This window comes from Bos indicus, chromosome 19 (assembly GCF_029378745.1).
Source record: "Bos indicus isolate NIAB-ARS_2022 breed Sahiwal x Tharparkar chromosome 19, NIAB-ARS_B.indTharparkar_mat_pri_1.0, whole genome shotgun sequence".
Lineage (NCBI taxonomy): Eukaryota > Metazoa > Chordata > Mammalia > Artiodactyla > Bovidae > Bos > Bos indicus.
In genome coordinates this window covers 15,431,086-15,453,030 of record NC_091778.1, presented here as the reverse complement: position 1 = coordinate 15,453,030, position 21,945 = coordinate 15,431,086, and the positions used below count along the sequence as shown (strand labels likewise).

The following is a 21,945-nucleotide window of genomic DNA, read 5'->3' as shown; positions in this document are numbered from 1 at the left end:
GTTGGTTACTGTAGCCCTCCCTCAGCCCAGTGCTTCATGATGAGAGATTCTCTGGAAGAGTTTAACACGTGTATCGGGAATCTGGGTTCTCAGAAATGAAGGTGGACAGGATGAGGTGGAATGCCAGGCCAGGAAAATGACACTGATCATCCAGGCAAAGGCTACCATACCATACCACCTTTACTTAGGTCCTCAGCAGAAGAGAGAAGCAGACCCCACCCAAAGGAGACTAGAGTCACCTCCTTGCCACCAGCAGGTGGCCGAGGAGCACCCCTGTGGCTGGCTTACTGCTCCTCCCTGCCCTCAATACCAGAGGCACCAGGGCCCAGAGCAAGGCGGGGTGAAGGGGAAGAGCAGGCTGTAGCTTCCCCAGCTAGCCCCCCGCTCCTACGTTGTAATCACTGTCAGGACCTATTCCTCATGCCCAGCACGTGCCTGGTCCAGAGAAGACATCTGATACTTGTGTTCAAAAAGGAAGGAGTGAATGAAAGTTCCCCTACTCCAGTTCACCCCCTTTCTCAGCCACTCATTGCTTTCCTGGTTTAGGAGTCTTATGTGTCGGTCAGAGGAGGGTGTTCCCTTGGCTCAGAGACTTAGGTAACAATGTGGCATTACCCAAGGTACACAAGGTGTGTGTGTCACATTTCTCAGGAAGTGTCAGCTTCTGGGCAGGGCTTAGACTCTGGCAGCTCCTAGTCCCACCCTCAGCCTTTCATTCCAGCTCAGAGGGTGGAAGAGGATAAATTTCTGCTCTTTGAGCCTTGTTGCATTTTTATTCGAAGACTTCCGACAGCAGCATGAAGTTGGCAGGCTTCCTCCTGCTTGTGACCCTAGTCATCCTCTGCTTAGTCATACAGGAGCTTCAGGCTGCGGTGAGACCATTCAGAGTTTTTGGTGAGTCCATGCAGAAGGCAGCCCTATCCTTTTTGCAACGAAGGAGCCAGAATGTAAGCCACGGGGGGCCAGTGGGTGCAGGGGAAGGAGGGGAAGAAAAGAGAGAGAGGAAGGTATTCCAGGCAAGGAGTCACTGCAGGGGCCCGCCTTGACTGCAGGATCTCTGTGCTTCTGCTTTGACTTTCTCCCCTCCTTTCCTCTGGTCATCCCTCCATCTGGACTCTCCGAAAGGGAAGCCTTTTGCCCTCTCATTGGCCTCCATCCATTTCTCCAGCCCCTCTCTCTCTTCACCAGTTTATCTCTTGCTACAAATAAGTTGGATTGCTTACAGAAAAATTTTCTTAAAGATGTGAAACATGATTCATCTTTTCCTTTTACTGCCAACATTCTCAAAGGAGTAATCTTCATTCTCTGCCTTTTCTTCCCCATGACTCATCCCTTAATCCCCTGAAGGCTGACTGTAGTCTCTATTGCTGCCTCTACCACTCTCCCAGATCTTCTCCTTCTTCACCTTTTTTTTTCTTAAAAAAAAATTTTTTTTTTTTTTTTATTTTCTTTACTTATTTGGGCTTCCCAGGTGGCGCTAGTGGTAAAGAACCTGCCTGCCAATGCAGGAAACATAAGAGACTCAGGTTCGATCCCTGGGTTGGGAAGATCCCCTGGAGGAGGGCACGGCAACCCACTCCAGTATTCGTCCCTGGAGAATCCCATGGACAGAGGAGCCTGGTGGGCTACATAGGGTCACAAAGAGTCAGACATGACTGACGTGACTTAGCACACACGTGTTTTCTTATTTACTTGGCTGTGCCAGGTCTTAGCTGCCACACACGAGATCTTCCATCTTCGTTGCAACATGCAGCATCTTCAGCTGCACCATGTTAGATCTAGTTCCCTGACCAGGGATTGAACCCAGACTCCCCGAAATGGGATCATACTGTCTTGGCCGCTGGACCACAAGGGAAGTCCATCTCCCAGACCTTCTTAACAAACCTCACAACTGTCTTGAGGAACCAGTTAAAGGTTAAAAGTCTTTAAGCTCTGCAGCATCTTTTTGCTTGCCAGTCCATCAATTCTCCAGCTTTTTTCTCTTAGATTATCTTCACTGTATCTTCTTCTCCCTAAATGTCATTGGAAACTCTTGCCCTCTTCTCTTTGTTCTCCTTCCCTTACATTGGTTGCCAAATACCAGTCATTCTTTGAAACTGGTTCTTACACATGTTCCTTCCTTTCCGACCCCCGTTGTCACACTGCCTTTTCAGCCCTGATTACTCCACGCCCGGCAGTGCAGTAGATTCCTGACAGCTCTCCCTGTCCCTCTCTTTCTTCTGAAAGTTGCCTGCTTGGTGAATCCTGGTCCATGCTATGCTCTCACACCAGTTAATCTTTGTAAGTAAACTGCCATCACATCTCTCTCTTGACCTACCAAGTGAAATCTCAGTCCTAGGTCCCTCTGTAGCTTCGTCCCCTGCTGCCGTAGGCTTCTCTAGAAGATCAGACAGTAAAGAATCTGCCTACAATTCAGGAGACCTGGGTTCGATCCCTGGGTTGGGAAGATCCCCTGAAGAAGGAAATGACAACTCACTCCAGTATTCTTGCCTGGAGAATCCCATGAACAGAGGAGCCTGGCAGGCTACAGTCCATGGGGTTGCAAAGAGTCAGACATGACTGAATGGTGGGGAAGGGAGGCGCTGCAAACCTGTCTGCCTTGACTTCCAACTATTCCCTATTACTTATCCAGCCTTCTGTTTGCTACTCTTCCTGTATTCCTTGTATTTCAGGGTGAAGAGTGGGAAGATGAGGCACCTAGGGTGCACAATTGAAGGAGGCGCTCACTCTCAGAGTTGTTCAAGGGCCTCCTTAAGTGTTGTGTCCTGGGTGCATCACGCACCTTTCCCTAGGCCCACCCTGTTGCATTTTCCCCTTGTGAATTTTTGCTAGTAATTTTTTTCTCTTCTCCACCCTCCCTCTCAATTCTGCCTTTAAAAGATTCCCATACTTCAAGACTTACCTTTCCTGATTCACTGGAAGTGATGTCCTCTCTTTTGCGAGCCCCTTTAGTCCTTTGGATAAACCTCTCTCAGGACGTGTGTCACATACTGCTTTGCTTTTAGTACTTTAAACATAAACTTTATCTCCACTGTGAGGCTCTAAGCTGCTGGAAAGTAATAACCTAATCTTACATCTCCAAGGGCTTCGCAGGTTGCTCAGTGGTAAAGAATCTGCCTGCCAATGCAGGAGACTCGTATTCAATCCCTGGGTTGAGAAGATCCCTGGAGAAGGAAATGGCAACTCACTCCCGTATTCCTGCCTGGGAAATCCCCATGGACAGAGGAGCCTAGCAGGCTACAGTCCATGAGGTTGCAAAGAGACAGACATAACTTAGCAACTAAACAGACCAATCCAGTCCACATATCCATACTTCCTGTATTACTTAACCTCTGCTTTTTACATAGTAAGAAATCAACAGGTATTAATGAATGACCAAACTCCTGTGAGTGGAGACAAGAATTCTCCCATTCTCTCACCATAAATCAACAACAGTTAATAAAAGCATGGAGGGACTGTACTGATTTTCTTTGAGGTCAGCAAGTACATTGTAGACATCCCACCAGGCTCCCATCTTACATCATCAGACATTGCTAATCAATTGTAGCACTCTTTCTCTTTGAGCCTGAACAAGGCGATCCAGCCTTCTCCACACAGCATGAGAACAGTCACCTCCATTGACTGGAGCTGACACTGGAGAGTGAACTTCATCCAGCCCTCCTGGATCCAAGGACTTCATTTTACCTTTGAGAAAACAAAGGCCCAGAGAGGTTCAGAGACAGAATCAGGTAGAGAATCTCCTGATCACAGCTGAGTCACCCACCCAAGCATGGCACACATTCATCCACAGCTTTGCACGCATTTTGTTAGAAACGCTTGCAGGGTCTTAAACAGCTCCCTGGACCTATTTCATTGGTCCTCAAAGACTAACCTTGAGGCTCTGGGAGTGTGCAGAGCCTCCACTTGGGTCAGGAGTGACTCCTTGAAATCTGGAGATGGACTTTTCATGCCAGGGTCAGTTTCACCCTCTGGGATGGCAGAGGGAGGTTGGCCTAGGGGCCAGAGAGTCTGGGTTGGATCCGACTTCTGTACTGACTAGTAGGAAAGTCACCTCAGTGCACCCCAGCTGGCATGCCTGTAAAAAGGGGCCAGTCAGACTCATTGCACAGAGTGGCTGCAGGGCACGCTTGATGACATTCAGCTAAGTGTAAGTCTTCCCTTCTCTGCCCTTTTCCTTGCAGAGAGAAGAGAGGGCATTGAAGTGGGCTTCTCTGCACTTCCCCTCCACAGATGCAATTATCCTCCTTTTCAAAAAAATTTTTGAGTGTAGTTGATTTACAATGTTGTATTAATTTCAAGTGTACAACAAAGTGAATTAATTATGCATGTACATATATACACTCTTTTTTTTAAGATTCTTTTCCCATATAGGCCATTACAGAGTACTGAGCAGAGTTCCCCATGCTATACAGCAGGTTCTTATTATCTATTTTATACACAGCAGTGTGTATATGTGAATCCCAATCTCCCAGTTTATCCCTTCCCCCTTTATCCTCTGGTAACCATAAGTTTGTTTTCTACATCCATGACTATACTTCTGTTTTGTAAATGAGTTCATTGGTACACTTGTTTTTTTAGATTCCACATACAAGCGATTTCATATGATATTTGTCTTTCTGTGTCTGCCTTACTTCACTCAGTATGACAATCTCTCAGTCCATCCATGTAGCTGCAAATGGCATTATTTTATTCTTTTTTATTGCTGAGTAATATTCCACTGTATCTATGTGCCATAGCTTCTTTGTCCATTCCTCTGTTGATGGACATTGAGGTTGCTTCCATGTCCTGGCTATTGTAAACAATGTGGCAATGAACACTGGGGTGCATGTACCTTTTTGAATCACGGTTTTCTCTGGGTTGGAGAAGAAAATGGCCACCCACTCCAGTGCCCTTGCCTGGAAAATCCCATGGACAGAGGAGCCTGGTAGGCTACAGGCCATGAGGTCGCAAAGAGTCAGACACAACTGACTCTTTTTTTTTCACTTTTTCTCTGGGTATGTGCCAGGAGTAACTAATTATTCTGTTCTTTAAAGTAGACCTTACTTTGTTGAGATTGTGTGAATGCCTTGCTTTTCATTGAAATACATAAGATGTTGATGAGTACTACTCTGTGATTAATCATTTATAAATTATATTATGTATTGAACTCGAAGAAGGGGGAAATGGCTGCTTAATCATGGGCTGGCCTCCGTAACACCTGTGTCTAGAGCACGGCAGTTTTCAGCTGGTTTGTTCTAATTCAGGCACCTGTGTTGAACTCTGCAATGGCGACTGGGACTGTGGGCCAGAAGAGCGCTGTGTCAGCAATGGCTGTGGCCACGTCTGTGTTTAACTAAGGTAAAAACATCCGGTCCTTCCCTGCTTCCTCATTCCACGTTGAAGCCAGGCAGGCAGTACACTCGGCCCTAGTGGAACTTCCCAGAAGTAGATGAGACAGAAGCCTATCTCTTATGACCTCTCCCTCTTCACCCATCCTTCCCAAGAAAAAGAAGCACCTATCCCAGGATGGTGGTTTCCAAATAATTTCATTCAAAATAATTTCATTACCTGATATATCCTAGAGAAAAATCAGACTATTCATTTGAGAGGAAAAAAAAAAGATAAAAATCACCCACCCCCAAATGGTGTTTGCTTAACACTTTGGTGCACATTTTAAACATATAACACACATGTATAATATCTATGTGAAAATAAGATAATCATGTACCTATTTTGATTTCTTGATTATTTCACTTAAAGATAGCTAGTGAGAGAATTCCCTGGCAGTCCAGTGGTTAAGATTCCATGGTTCCAATGCAGAGGACACAGGTTCGATCCCTGGTTAGGGAATTAAGATCCCACACATGGTACACTACAGTCGTTTTTAAAAAAAGGAGAAATAGCTAGTAAACAACTTTTAATATCAACACTGATGTTTCTATCCCATCATCTCTAATGCCCTTCATGTGTGCTCATGTGTGTGTCCACCATGTATGGTCATATACTTAGCAAGCTCCATAAGACACGTTTAACATATTTCTTATTTTTAATATCATTAATATGGCTGTAGTGAATACTGATTGGTGTACATACTGTTATTAATTTATTTGGAATAAGTTCTAAGGTGTACAATTGATGACCAAGGAGTATGCTTATTTTAAGCCTTGGATGACATTGCCATAGTAAATGATAAGAGCCCCTTTCCTATAAAAATATTTCAGAGGCTTCACATGATAAATCCTTTACTGTCAGTAGCTATCGATTGAAAACAATGAAAAATAAAAAAGCTACCAGGATTCAGTTTTGATTACAAATTGTGTTAAACACAACAGAATCAACACATACTTTTAAATACCCTGCTTGTGTTCAGAATGTATTATTTGCCTTATCCACCCACAATCCCTAGGGCATTTATGGCCTTGTTGGTTCCTGGCAGATTCTTATTGAGTCCCAGAACTGGAAAATCTTGTCTCTCAATTGTATTCTGTGGATTCAGGTCCCCAAACAACAGGTCTCATGCATAAGTATTTTGTACATTTCACAGGATGAAGACTTATCCTATGGCCCCCTTTCTCTAGCAATTGTTCATTCCTTCCTAGAGTTCCTATTTGCAAAGATGTGACTGTTTGAAGGTCCTTGCCCAGGAAGACAGATGAAGACAGGGACCTATGGATGGAGTGGACAAAGGATGCGGTTGGGAAGAGAAAATAATTGTTTCTTTTAATAAATCATCATCATTAAAAGTACCCACAGTACTTGATTTGTTTGGTGAGGGATGATAAGGAAGAAGATGAGGCAATGGGGAATAGATGACATTTGTTGAGCACTTACTATTCAACAAGGACTGTGTTATACACCCCACAAGTATCATCTAATTTATCCTACAACAACCTTGTGACTATGCTTATTATCACTACCGCTTTACATATAAGGACACTGAGGTCTGAAGAAATCAATTTGCTCAAAGTCATCTAACAGACAAGTGTCAAGGCTTTAAGTATATTTCCACGTCAAACTTTAAGTCCTATACATTATGGCATAGTGGTTAGGAGATCCAACTTGAAATTTCAAACCTAGGCCCACCATACAACTGTGTGACCTTTAGCATATGTCCTAACCTTTCTGTACTTCAGTTTCCTCCGCTATATAACAGTATATTCGTCATAGAGCTGCAAGGATAAAAGCAGTGAGTTCATGTAAAGTGCATTGAATAGTGCCTGACACATGGGAAACATCCAATAAATGTTAACTAAATGATTGTTATTATTATCAAATTGATGAGCTGATGACTCTTAGTCCTAATTTTTTAAGACTCTAGAACAGAATCCAAGGCTAATTCTCCCTCCTGGCCTCTACTAGTTTATCTCAATATTAAAAACCAGCACCCCCACCTCCTGTTTTCCCCATTACAAAATGTGGGAGGTTAAAATTGACTTAAAATTTCATATCCATGTTTTTCACAGTCACAGAGTTAAGATTCAACTGGTCCTGGGATATTCCCGGCTATCCAGTGGCTAAGACTCTGTGTTCCCAATTCAGAGGGCCTGGGCTCAGTCCTGGTCAGGGAATGAGACCCCTCACGCCACAACAAAGACAGAAGATTTCATGTGTTACAACTGACCCAGCACAGCCAAGTCAATAAATAAATTAAATATGAAAAAAATAAAAAGATTCAACTGGCCCAGGTTGTTTGTAGTCTGATATTGACTTATTTACTACCTTCGTAGCCCCTAACAAACCATTTAAATTTTCTTTCAAACCACTTAAACTTTCTTTAGCTGTAAAAGGGAGAAATAATAATATCTACCTCATTTGAATCCTAAGGTTTATAGGACTTTACAGTATACAGAACATTTGATATTCACATTAACCAACAAATGGCAAATAGGGGCTCTGAATAAATAATAGTGAATCCATTCATTCTGTCAACAGGTATTGTGTGTTGCCTGTTACATCCTAGGTGCTACGCAAGCAATGAGGATACAGTAGTGAACCAAGCAGATGGTATCTGTGCTTTCATAAAGCTTACATTCTAGAAGAAGAAACAGGTAATAAACAAGTAAATAAAGACAATAACTACACATTATGGTCAACGTTCTGAAGGAAGTAAGGAAGTGAATTAGAAATGGGGGAAAGGGATAAAATAAAGCCTACTTCCATTAGAATGATCCAGACCCTAATGAGGTGATAAAAATGAAGTTTTAACAGGGTTCCAAAATGTGAAACAAGTGACGGACTTCCTTGGCAGTTCAGTGGTTAAAACTGCACCTTCCAATGCAGGGTGCAGATTCCATCCCTGGTCGGGGAGCTACAATCCTACATGCCTCTGAGTCAAAAAAAAAAAAAAGTATATATATATGTGTATATATATATATATATATATATATATATATATATATATATAACACAGAAGCAATATTGCAACAAATTCAATAAAGACTTTAAAAAATGGTCCATATCAGGATTTCCCTGGTGGTCCATTTGTAAAGAATCTGCCTGCCAATACAGGGAACATGAGTTCGATCCCCAGTCCAGGAAGATTCCACATGCCTCAGAGCAAGTAAGCCCATGTGCCACAATTACTGAGCCTATACTCTACAGTCTGTGCTCTGCAACAAGAGAAGCCACTGCAATGAGAAGCCTGTGCACGACAGAGTAGCCACTGCTCACCATAACTAGAGAGCATGGATGCAGCAGTGAAGACTCAGTGCAGCCAAAACTAAAAAGAAATATTTTTTTTTAATGCTTAAAAAAAAAAGGTCTGCATCAAAAAAAAAAAAATCTTTAAATAAAAAAAAAGGCTAAATTCCAGAATAAGGCTCCAGATCACTTTACGCAGAATTTATAAAAGGAAATGTCTGTGAACTTAGCACCCATTAAAGGCTCACAGTCACTGTAAGATTATAAAAATATTGAGGGTGAGGACAGGTGAGGATGTGTGAGATTTTCTTGGGAGTGCTTTTGACAAGCTGTGAATGCCATAGTTTGGAGGTTACTGTCTAAATACAAGCCAATTCCAGGGGGTTTCAAAGCCCTCCCTGAGAGTTTGATATGTTTCCTTCAGTTGGTAATCACCATGGAGTAGGAATGTTCATTTCCTTTGAGAAACCACACTACCATCCACAAGGATATGTTCCATCAGAAATCAACAGACTGGTATGGTTTACAATATTTGAGTTGTTCAGTCTTGAATAACACGAATTGTGGGTCATCCATGTGTCAACCTAACATGAGCCACATCAAACCTTGGTTCCTTCCATGGTTTCTTTCACTCCACCTTCACTATGGTGATGACCAGGCCTCACCTCCTTCTAGCCCAGTGTGTTGGACATCTCTTATGTGCTGCTTCAAATATTCTCAGCCTTTCAATCTTATCCTGATTGTTGCTATGTGCTGTGCTTAGTCGCTCAGTCATGCCTGACTCTTTGCAACCGCATGGACGGTAGCCTGCCAGACTCCTCTGTCCATGGGGATTCTCCAGGAAAGAACACCAGAGCAGGTTGCCATGCCCTTCTCCAGGGGATCTTCCCAACCCAGGGATTGCAACCAGCTTATCTGCTGCATCTACTAGCTCAGCACAAGCTAAATTGTCAGACTTCTGACCCTATTGGCTCACACCTCTCACTTTTGCCTCAAGACTTGTCTATGCAAAGGCAGACTCCTGCAGGAACTGCCATACACAGATGTATGCTCAACCCAGAAGCTCTGCAGAACTAATGTTTAGTGGGGAAACACTTGACCATAGAGGCCAAAGGCTGGCAGACATAAGCTCCCCACTTCCATTCCTCAGGACAGGGTTTCTGAGAGCATTCCATAACGTTTTTCATAACATCCCAAAGATCCAGCAATCATTCACCCCTTGCAATAATCAACTTGGTAGCACATATAGATTCTCCTTTCCTGTTCATTCCTGAGTAAATCACTCACATATCAACCTCACTTGAGGCTCTGCTTTAGAATTCAGACTAAAACATCAGTGACTAGTTCTCAGCTCCTGATGTCTGAGCAGATGTTTGAATATCATACATAATATGTATGTATGATACATATTATCACACACATACATAAGTATACACACACCCCAAGAATAAACAGTAATAGACAAGCATAATTAAATCCAAATTCAAATGTAAAATAAGTATTTCTCCCCCAATAAACCCAGTCTTCAGAGAACTAGCTTTTAAAAAATATATATTTATTCCTTTGGCTGTGCCAGGTCTTAGTTACAGCACTTGGGATCTTGTCTTCTTAGGGAAATGCAGGATTTTCTGCAGTGGTGGCATGTGGAAACTTTAGTTTCAACATGTGGGTATCTAGTTCCCTGATCAGGAATCGAACCCAGGCTCCAAGCATTAGGAGTATGGAGTCGAACCCAGGCTCCAAGCACTAGGAGTATGGAGTCTTAGCCACTGGGCCACCAGGGAAGTCCCACAACTACCTCTTCTAAAACATAGCCCCTATTTTCATTGCTAAACATAGGTGTTTTATTAAAAGATGCATAGTTAGCCGACTTCGAGGGTTTCTCTAAGAGTCATGGGTGATACTTATATTTTATATTTGCATAACTCAAATCCCTCGAGTTGGTTTTCCTAGTCTGCCCAAATACAAATTTCAAGCCTTCACCTGTCCGGTGACTGAAAACTGTTCACCGCTAAAAATGTTTATTTTGTTCCCCTCATTTTAAATGGGGACATTTAAATTTTCTTTTTCTTCTTTTCAATGTTTCAGGAAATCTTGGGGCGTCCAATCTCAACCAGGTCATCCTTAGGCAAGTTACATTTTACATGGTTCAGTTTGAACTTCTAAATTACTTTTGTGTGGTGAGGCTGCTTTAAGGTCTACAGGATTCACGGTCAGCTGCAAAGAAGACTGGGCAACACAGTCTTAATTCTGGGTGGTTTGTGTCTGGAGAAAAAAATTAGGGGCTCCAATACGATGTAAGAAAAGAAGAATGTCGAACTAGCAGTTTCCGCCACTCCTATCCACAGCGGCCGCTCTGCAATCCTAGGCCGAATCTGAAACGCTTAGTGCTAAACGGGAATGTCAGTTCAGTTCAGTTCACTCGCTCAGTCGTGTCCGACTCTTTGCGACCCCATGAATCGCAGCACGCCAGGCCTCCCTGTCCATCACCAACTCCCGGAGTTCACTCAGACTCACGTCCATCGAGTCGGTGATGCCATCCAGCCATCTCATCCTCTATCGTCCCCTCTTCCTCCTGCCCCCAATCCCTCCCAGCATCAGAGTCTTTTCCAATGAGTCAACTCTTCGCATGAGGTGGCCAAAGTACTGGAGTTTCAACTTTAGCATCATTCCTTCCAAAGAATACCCAGGGCTGATCTCCTTTAGAATGGATTGGTTGGATCTCCTTGCAGCCCAAGGGACTCTCAAGAGTCTTCTCCAACACCACAGTTCAAAAGTATCAATTCTTTGGCGCTCAGCTTTCTTCACAGTCCAACTCTCACATCCATACATGACCACTGGAAAAACCATAGCCTTGACTAGACGGACCTTTGTTGGCAAAGTAATGTCTCTGCTTTTCAATGCTGTCTGGGTTGGTCATAACTTTTCTTCCAAGGAGTAAGCGTGAAAAGAGGAACGGGACTGTCAGCCCTACCCAATAACAAACCCTCCGGGGGGTACGGACACAAATAACAGTCCTCGCTTTTTAGTCAGGGTTCAAGGAGAGGCGGGCGCCGAAACAGTCTCCCAGAGAATTTCTGATTTCAAAGAGGGAGCCTGTAGTTTCAGAACTCCTTCCCACCTCAGGTTCCGACCCGAAACAGGCATTTCCGGAACTGGCGCGTGGAGGCGGGGGGCTGCCCCGGAAGTGTTTGTCTGTTGTCCTACGTAGGAAAGATGGCGGCGGCGCAAGTCGTGGGTTCCCTGCCAGGCGGGCCGCCGCCAGAGACGCCGGGGGAGCCACCCTTCGAGCAGGGGCGTGGGTTTCGCTGTTTGTCGGCCAGGCTCTGCGCCCTTCGCCCGGATGACAGCAGTTCCGGCCGCACGGAGATCCACCTGCTCTTCGACCAGCTCATCTCCGAGACCTACAGCGAGGGCTGCGGCGTGGCCCCTGAGGTAGGCCCGCTGGCCTGGGCCCCGCCCTTCAGGGAGCTCGGCCTGTGGCCTTTTCCCAGCCTTGCTTCACAATGCTTAGTCGCAGGCTTAGTTTGCCCCCTCCGACCATGGTGCAGTCTCTAGCCTCCTCTTTCCGGAAGACACTGCGGTGCCTGGTAGAGTCGCTTCTTTAAAATTCCACCTTGCCGACTTGTGCTCTGATAACATCGCAGGTGTCATCTCTGGTGCCGCTTTCCCGTCCCTCCGCTCCCCGCGTCCGGAACTCTGTGTGTATAAAATTCCCTACTACCACGTTCTTCACTTCACCGTGCACAGTTCCAGGGATTTTGGAACCTTGGATGTTATTCAGTTCAGTTCAGTTGCTCAGTCGTATCCGACCACAGTTCAAAAGCATCGATTCTTGGGCGCTCAGCTTTCTTTTCTTCACAGTCCAACTCTCACATCCATACATGACCACTGGAAAAACCATAGTCTTGACTAGACGGACCTTTGTTGGCAAAGTAATGTCTCTGCTTTTCAATACGCTATCTAGGTTGGTCATAACTTTTCTTCCAAGGAGTAAGCGTCTTTTAATTTCATGGCTGCAGTCACCATCTGCAGTGATTTTGGAGCCCCAAAAAGTAAAGTCTGACACTGTTTCCACTGTTTCCCCATCTATTTCCCATGAAGTGATGGGACCAGATGCCATGATCTTAGTTTTCTGAAAATTGAGCTTTAAGCCAACTTTTTCACTCTCCTCTTTCACCTTGATGTTATTAGGTCTATTTTATTGATAAACATACGGACGCTTACAAGGGTCCACTCTAATATTGCTGGCAAAAGGCAGAACTAGAATGAGAACTATGAGTTTTGGCCATTTTCTGTTCCTCCGTGCTAGTTCACCCTCTCTGTCTGTTTAGAAGTACTTTTTGTATATATTATTCACACGCATCAGGCCTTGGATACTACTTACTTACTAAATTCTGTAAACCCAGTCATAAGCTGTCTTCTGGCGCTCACAGGCATCTCAAACTTGACAGTTCTCAAAAATTGGTTCTTTATCTCCATACACCCACTCCATCCCCAATCTGTCACATGCCTCAACGCATACAAACAGAGTGCGCCCAGTCACATAGGACACAGGTGCAGACACTGGTTCTTCACCCTCCTTTACAGATCCTTCCAATCTGGATTCTTCAGAATCTGTCTAGGAAATGTTTCTCAGTTCCATCCCCTCCTCTCTATTTGCATTGCGAATGCCTGAGGCAAGATGACTCTCCTGGACTGTTCACCAGTCTCCTCTAACTTGCTGTCTGCAGCCGTTCTGCATACCATTATTTGCTCTCCTGTGGGAGTGGTCTTTTCTTTAGTGGGAAAGGAATCTCACTAGAAAAGTGAAACTCTGACCTGGGAAGATCTTCGGTGACGGTGAATATTGGTAACTGGCCAAAGCAAAGTTACAGTATGAGACCACTATAGGGGGCGGAGGGCTTGAAAATAAATATACATTTATAGATGCAAAAAGTTCAAAACAATGTATGGGAGAGTTTACAATGCAGTAATAGTTTGTGTCACCAGGGAGCGGAGTGGAATTAAGGGAGGAATCAGAGACTTTTGCTTTATTTGTATAATTTGTGCCTTTCCAGTCTTCTGTCACTCTTGCTTCTGTGGGTTGCGTGCAGTCATTTGAAACTTGCCGTTCCTCAGGCAGGTACTGGTGTTTGTTCCAGACCTGCCCACTCTATTCCCTTTGCTTGCATTGTCTACGACCTTGACGTCTACAACCTTGACTGGCAGTTGTACTCATCCTTCAGATCATTTTAGGTTCTGTTTAAAAATTGTCTCTACAGGACTTCCCTAATTACTGTTTCCCAGTAGAATTTGCAGTTAATTCTTTCAGCACCCAATTCACTTTAATTATGTGCGAGCAGTATTTCTGTCTCCCTCGCTAGATTGTGAGCTCTTTGAGGTTCAGGAATACGTTCACATTTGGAGCCCAAAGACCTGGCACAAAGCAGGTGCTCAGAGCCTTTTAGTTCAATAAACATCAAGAGATGAATGAGAGGTGTGATTTCCAGATAGTTTCCTTTAAAAAAAAAAAAAAAAGATTTTCTAACTGCATTAAATTTATGCAAGTGTGATTTCTGATTTTCCCAGTGGCATTGCAAATTCAGTTTGCTTACCTTTGGTATTTTTAATTTTGGTGTGTGCTATTATATTCTGGAATCCTTTACTAGGTTATTTATTTGTACTGTCTCTACATATGTAGAGACTCTGTGGAGTCCTTGACTGTATAAAAATCATTGATTCTTTTCCTCCTTTTTTAGCACATGCTGTGTTTATGCTTTCATCTTAACTCATTTTGAGTGTGAATGTTCACTTTTAGTTTCTCATTTGGCTGTTGGGGGCGGGTCTTCCCTTGACTAATAGGTGTAGCACCTTTTCATTCTTTTTGTTTGTTTGTTTTTTGTAGGATGTCAGTACTCTTCTTGTCCAAGCGTGCCGACTCGTGCCTCTTAATCAGAATCATCTTGTCAGCAAATTGTCTCAGCTTATCCACCATTTACTTAACACGTTACAGGTAATCCTGTAGGTAACTTTAGAATTCAGATCATGACTTTTGAGAATAAGTAACTATCTTTGAGATACTACATCTGTGTTAGGAATGATAGCCTGGTCTTTTCAAAAGCTTTGCAAATATGAGAAACAATTGCCTTACTAAGAATTATATCAAAACAAATATAACTGACCAAAAAAAGAAAGTTTTCTGCCAGTTTGTCCATCAGAGGGATTCCTGTCTGTTTGTTTCAGGAAACCAATATCATTCAAGCCCCCAGACCTTAGAATTTTTCAGGAAAGATGTATTAATATTTGACTAAACGTATATCTAAGAATAAGTTGAAATATCCCCAACCTCTTTCCTATCAATATTTTTTTCCCTCTCCCAAAGCTACCATTTTTGTCATCTAACCTAAGAAGTTGCTTAGCTGGGGTGGGGCCCTAGATAAAAAGATCCCTGATATCTTTTTAGGAACAGTTCAAAAATTGAGGCTCTTACTGTAAACTACTACATGAGTATTTGAATGTAGTTAGCACAAAACTTATCAACTAAGTAATCTGAGGTGCTTCTGGTTGCAAGAAACAGAAGAGACAACCCAGAATAGCTAAATAATTTTTTTTTTAATTATCTTACATCACACGCTCCAAGGAATGCAGCTTTAAGGGCATTTAATAATTAAGAAGCTTTCTGGCATCTTTCCGTTCTGCCATGCTAAGTGGATGGGTTGTCCTGAGCTAACATCTCTCACACTCATAAGATGCCTAAAATCCAGGAATCCCATGGAAAATAAGTAAATAACACCCAGCGGAAGCAAAAGAACTATTTATTTTCTTTCTCTTTTATTTAAGAATGAGGAAGCTTACCCCCTAGACTCTCCAGCAAATTTTCCCTGATACCAGGCTGGAGAGACCTAGGTGGTATTAGGACCCCTCTGTAGCAGTCTAATCAGGGAATGGAATTACCGTGAATGGCTTAAACCAGGAATTTCAACCTCGACTGCTCATTAGAATCACCTGGAGGACTTCTGCTCCCTAAATGATTAACAGTATGCAGCTCAACCCTTCTATCAGGGTTTCTCATCTTCAGCACTGTTGATATTTTGGATTGGATAAATCTGGGTTATGAGGGATTGTCCTGTGCATTGGAAGATGTTTAGCGGCATCTTGGCCTCTACTCAGCAGATGCCAGTAGCATTCCTCCAGCTGTGACAGTCAAAAGTGTCTATAGGACAGTGCCAGGTGTTCCCTGGGGGACAAAATCGCCACTGATGGAAAACCACTGTCTTAGCAGAATTGGGATTTACCTTCAGGTCTCATGTGGGAAAGGTGGACATCCAAATAAGATCAGCCCTCTGCCAGCAAGGAAAGAGGAGATGAATGCTGCAGGTGGCCAACTGTGTCTGATACTTGTGACTTCCTAAATGAAATAAGACGGTTTTAGAGTTTAGAATTTTTCAGACTAATGTGGTGGCGTCTGAACATTGGCTATCCTTAGCTACGTGTGCTAATAAGCCACTTCAGTCATGTCCGACTCTATGGACTGTGACCCTATGGATTATAGCCTGCCAGGCTCCTCTGTCCGTGGGATTCTCCAGACAAGAATTCTGGAGCAGCTTGCCATTTCCTTCTCCAGGGGATCCTCCCAACCCAGGGATCGAACCTGCGTCTCTTGTATCTCCTGCATTGGCAATTGGTTTCTTTACCACTAGCACCACCTGTTCTTGCCTGGAGAATCCCAGGGACGGGGGAGCCTGGTGGGCTGCCGTCTATGGGGTCGCACAGAGTTGGACACGACTGAAGCGACTTAGCAGCACCAGCAGCAGCACCACCTGGGAAGCCTACATTCTTAGCTATATCATCTTTTTAACACTGACAGTTAGTAAAGTTCCTGATCATGCATGGCACCCATAGCCCTGAACAAGTTTCTGGCATTTGAAGACAGTTTATTTCAGTTGTCCATGAATTGATACTTGGATTAGTGTACTTTATCCAATAAAATCATAAACTCCTTAAGGACAGGAATATGCTATTTCTTCCTGTTATATTCCCCACATCATAGCAAAGACATAATAGCTATTTAGCAGGCATATTTAGTCACAGTGTGTTTGTCAAGCATTTACCAGGTATAAAGAAACATAGTTGAAACCAATACAACATTGTAGACATTAAAAAAATAAAATTTAAAAAACTTCTTTTCAGTGGATCAGACTTAACATCTGTGTATTTACAACTGCCACTGTCTGGTTAGTTCAAGAAAAAGTTACAAGGACTTTGCCAGGTTCTGTTTGGAGTGGAAGGATTAAAGGGAAAGAAGGGAGCAGACACTAGGGCAAGAAGAAGGTTCTCTCGATCAGATCTTTTTGACAAAAAAATATGGACACACACGTACTCTCTCACACACAGCTTGATTCAGGTGAGCATTCATGTCTGAAAAGGAATATTTTTTTAAAAGTTAGATCATATTTATTTTTCCCTCTCGATAGGTGATTGTTGACGAGCAGAACCTGGATTTTCTGTTGGCATATACTATTTCTGCTATTCAGCAGTGCAGTTCCTGGACGCACATGCAGATTCTCCAAGCTCTGGCAGCCCTGGTTTACTGCAATGGCTCAAAGTGTCAAAAGGTAAACTGTGTTCTGTCTTTGCTTTGAAGGTTGAGAACACAGGCTCTAAACCCGCAGGCATGTGTTGAGATTTCTCTCCTGCCATTACTTAAATGTGTGACCTTGAGTAACCCTTACTCAGTCACTCTGAGCCTTGTTTCCTCATGTGTAAAATAGTTCCTCTGGGGGTGAAGTCTCATTTGTAAAGTGCTTGGGACTTGGTACATATCAGTCGTTATTATCATTACCTTTCATGTATTCAGCCAAGCCAAGATGAGAGAGCTTCAGCAGCAGGCTTGGCTGAGAGTACTGATCCTTACTGATGTTTTTTGGCATATTTTTGTATGCCTATCTGAAGGATTTACCTAGCAACTAGTCTCTTGGTACTTAAATTTCCTTTAGTTGAAAAAAAAAAGAAATCTGTTTAAAAAATAATATTTTCCTAGCAGCTTTCCTTCGGCCAACATTGGCTGTGATTTTGTTTCAGTACCTTCCAGACTTGCTTGGCAAGAGTGGACTCTTGATGAAGTTGAGCGACTTGGCTCAGTCGGACCCTGAAGTTAGGAGAGCTGCAGTGCATTGTATGGCAAACTTATGTCTCAGGTATGTGGATTCAGTCATTTCCCAAGCTGTGATAAGACAGGGCCTCTCATGGGCCTTTTGTAGGTGGTTCAATCTGTCTGAAGCCAGAGCCAACTTAGAAAAATAATCTTATGTTGCATTTCTCATGCTCTTTGCTAATAAGATCATCTTATGTTGTTTATTTTTAATTTTAACATTGCTTGTAAAGAAAGCTCATAAAGAAGTAAAGGAAAAAATAGACTAGGGCCTTATTTCTAAAATATGGTGAAAGTGATAATATGTGCAGTGTGTTGAGGTTTTGTTTTTCTGTTGGTATAAATTGTAACCGTATTAAATCTTTTAGAAGGATATATTCATACTAATTTAAGCTTTGGTGAGATATATCTGTCATGGCCAATTTATTCAAAGAAAATAGAAGCAATACCAGCTGCCCAGTTCTGGATTCATGCAATAGAAAGTGAGCAACCCAAGCTTGAACGGATGTGTAATATCTTGTTTCCACATTGCCGTATTGTCCAGTGGCTCAGGAGGCAGGTCCAACGGTGTGATTCTAGCTGGACATCTGTATTATTTCCCTCTAAGAACCAAAAAGCAGAATAAAAAAGATTTCTCTTTCTGGGTATTTGTTTCCCTACCAACTTCTGTAACGTTTCCCTGAGGAAACCATTCTTCTTCCTGTTCCTTCCAGCCTTGTGCCTGTCCACAGCAGTAGTTAACCAAAGTGCATAATCTTCTGTGATACAGTTTGATTCAGGATATATCCCAATTCCATTAGTCAATGGTACTGTTACTCTTTTGCAAGCCCTATTTCAAAGGCAACTGCGTTTTGAGTTGCTTTCTCTGTATGTGTTTTAGTGTGCCCGGACAGCCGTACTTGGAGGAGCCCTACCAAAATATCTGCTTCCAAGTTTTCTTGACCACTTTACAGTCTCCAAAATCATCTGACATGGATGACATCACGTTCTGCATGGTGGGTGAGACTACCTCTAATCTTATGTCGGTTACCGATGTGTCTAGAAGCAGCAGTGGAATGAAAGCTGCTATTAAGAGTTTAATTTGGTTGCTTGTATTAGTTTTGTCTAGAGATACATGCATAGGGGAATGATTATAACCTAAAAAGACTGAAATCATCTTTCAGATTTAAATCACAAGAAATGTTTTTGTTTGTTTTGTTTTGCCATTGTTTTTTGTTTTGCAATTCTAAGTTCTTAAAACTACTGTTCCACTCCTGACTTTAAAAGCTGTACAGTTTCAGACTAGTGACTGTCTTTTAGATGGAAGGTAAAGGGGTGGATTTCAACAAAATCTGCAGTATTTTATTTCTTTTTAAAAAAATCTGATGCAAAGATGATAGTTTATTAATGTGATTTAAATTCAGTAACACTTTTCAAAAATTATAGATCAAAGGTGGTGAAAATTTCTTATATAAAGTCTGCTTAGATAAAACTACTGGGAGCAATTTGTTCTCCATGCCCCCAGGTTTTCTTTTTCTGTATTTCTAAAAAATGAGCATATTTTAAATTTTTAAATGGGATCATATTTAGTGTGCTGTTTTGCAACTCTCCTTTTTAAAGTTAATACATCTTGAACATCTTCTTAGTACCTCTTGATATACCTCATGTTTTACAACTGCTACGGCTGGGAGACCTTGGCAAGATCTTGAGCCTATGTGTTCTTCATCTCTGGAATGGGACAGAGGTTATAACTACCTTGTAGAGGTCTTATGAGGTATATATGATCTAAAAGCATTTAAAATGCTTGGGAAAGTGCTTGCTGTTATTGTTAAGTTTCATATGTAGCAGAGGTTTAGCTTCTTAAATAATCATTGTCATAATGATGGAAATGAAAGTTTTTTTCAGCATTTCTACTACTTTACACAAGACTACAGTTCATATCCTTTCCCTGTAGAGAGTTTTTCTTAAGTACAGAATCCTATAAATGAGATTACTGGCCAAAAAGTTAATGCTGATCAGAATTGCCCTCCAGAATCCTGTTCCCACATGCATTCCTTTGCTTTTAAAAGCTGCTGTAAAAAAAAATAAGATAAAAGAGCTCCTGTGGTTACATGATAAAAGAGATTTCCTGTTTCTGATCTCTGCCACCACATTTTTATTCCTATCATATTCTTCCCACTAAACATCTTTATTTTTTTCTTGCTCACCATTAGTATATGCTGGCTTAGGAACATGTACAAAAAGACCACTCGTACTCAATAAAAGCACTCTATTCTTCAAGAAAATAATTGGTAGTCGATCATCAGCTCTGTCCTCTGGATCTTCATCTTTGCTTTTCTCTCCCCGTCCCACATCTAAAGTTTGTTTTTTTTTTAATCGCCTAAAGGTCTTTTCCTTTCCCATCCTACAAAGTGCTAGAAAGTTGATCCCTGGACAAACAAATTTCATTTACTTTTTAACTTTTTCTCTTTTCTCCCCCTAGTTGTTGCAAAATGCCTTAAAAGGTATACAGTCTCTCCTAAATGGTGGGAAGATGAAACTGACACAGACTGATGAACTGGGAGCTCTTCTAGCTGTGCTGAAGGTAAGGCATTGCCTCTTTAAACCCCAAGTCCTCACTGTGGTTAGTGTCTTTCCTGTGGACACCTCAGGCATAAGGACGGCTTACCTCTTTACTCCAAGGCTAGCTTTAGAATATCATATTTTAAGAGAGAAGAATAAAATGTTCGTTTTCAAACATACTTAAAATTAAGAACCTAAAAGAATAAATCTTGCTTTAGTAGACTTATCAGAATTCTAAAATTTTATCAGGACTAGTTAATGAGGTATGATCTGAGATTATTTTAGTTTGTCTTGAATCTGTGTGGACTTGGAAGAAGAACCAGATATTCTCCTTGCCTTCAGCTCCCATGTAGTAGGCAGGCCAGTCAAGATGTGTATTGTTAGGGGGACTTCCCTGGCAGTAGAGCAGTTAAGACTCCACATTTCCAATGGAGGGGGCCTGAATTCCATTCCTGGCTGGGAAACTAAGATTCCACATGCCGTGAGGTGCTGCCGAAAAAAAAAAGAAGAAGACATGTATAATTAGGGGGTCATCCTTTGGCTTCTGAGCCTGCCAGTCAGTGGGAAAGTCAGGTCAGCCTCTCTGAGGATCCAGCTGTCTTCATTTCAACTGGGAAATAGTAAGAACTTTGTGGTGGTCTTAGATCAAAGTCACGTATGGTAACTTTGCTTTATTATGACTAAAATTTTGATTTTTTTCCTGTGCCATCGCCCCTGCTTCCAAATACATAGAGAGCTAGATTTGGATATGGATATGAGAGATGAGTTTTAAAAAATCACAGATAAAATAATTAGGTAAAACTGATTGGATAAAATTTTTAAATTAATAAGCAAAAGTAATAAGTAAATAAAATTTTAACTTAAACCTAGCCAAACCAGATCTCTCTGGACTAGATGAGATTAAACTCTTCTTTAAGCCCTAATCCTTCAGGGAATCTGTTTTCTATCCCATTTTAGTTTTCTTTGTAAAGCTTTTAAACATCAGTTTGTTCATCTGTGTGATTCAGAATATGGTGAATAACCTTGTTTTATGATTCATTGTGTGTGTGTGTCTCCTTAATCTTTATTAGAAATCCATGTTCCACGGACTCCCTGGACTAAACATAGAGATGCCCACTGTGTTGTACCCAACTCCGCTTCCTCAGTACGATGGACGGCCGCCCATCCAGCCGCAGCAGTCGGAGTCCAGCACTTCTCGCCCAGCTGTGGTACACTTACGTCTATTTAGATTTAAGCTATGGACTGTTTTCACTTGCTTGCTCCGTGTGTTTTCTATGATTTGCATCACTGCTGTGCCAAGGCTCACCTTGAATTTTATTTCAGCTTAGGATTTTTAGCATAGTAAGTTTAAATTCATCAGATGGCTAAAAATACCAGTTAGAGCATCTTAATACTTGTAAGTGGTTCAGGCAGTATAACAGCTATAAACACGGGCATTCACTTTATACCCATAGCCAGTCATCCTCACCCCTCAAATGCTCTGGACCACAGCTCAGCAGACGTTTTCTCTCAAAGTCTGGTTGCAAAACATTATAGGCCTCTGTTGCCACTGTCAGATTTCTCGGTCTTTCCAGACAGCTGCCATCTCCCTCATGTTTCTGTTGGAGTACCATACAGATACACGGCCTAGGTATTGCACCTAAAAGTATATT

General features: G+C 42.3%; 1 protein-coding gene and 1 long non-coding RNA gene across 2 annotated transcripts in view; both read left to right on the top strand.

Annotated features, from left to right (window-relative positions):
• Positions 1–699: 699 nt before the first annotated feature.
• Positions 700–6,725, top strand: LOC109573420 (uncharacterized). The gene is made up of 3 exons (XR_002182912.2): positions 700–894; positions 5,244–5,337; positions 6,524–6,725. It is a non-coding gene; the product is annotated as an uncharacterized lncRNA (long non-coding RNA).
• A 5,102-nt stretch (positions 6,726–11,827) lies between these two features.
• Positions 11,828–21,945, top strand: part of HEATR6 (HEAT repeat containing 6) — a 32,659-nt gene continuing 22,541 nt past the window's right edge. Inside the window, exons 1-7 of the mRNA XM_019981779.2 lie at positions 11,828–12,054; positions 14,507–14,614; positions 17,076–17,216; positions 17,683–17,798; positions 18,633–18,747; positions 20,214–20,315; positions 21,364–21,501. Of these exons, the coding sequence (XP_019837338.2) occupies positions 11,836–12,054; positions 14,507–14,614; positions 17,076–17,216; positions 17,683–17,798; positions 18,633–18,747; positions 20,214–20,315; positions 21,364–21,501 (939 nt within the window). The 5' untranslated portion in view covers positions 11,828–11,835. The remainder of the gene's footprint in view (positions 12,055–14,506; positions 14,615–17,075; positions 17,217–17,682; positions 17,799–18,632; positions 18,748–20,213; positions 20,316–21,363; positions 21,502–21,945) is intronic.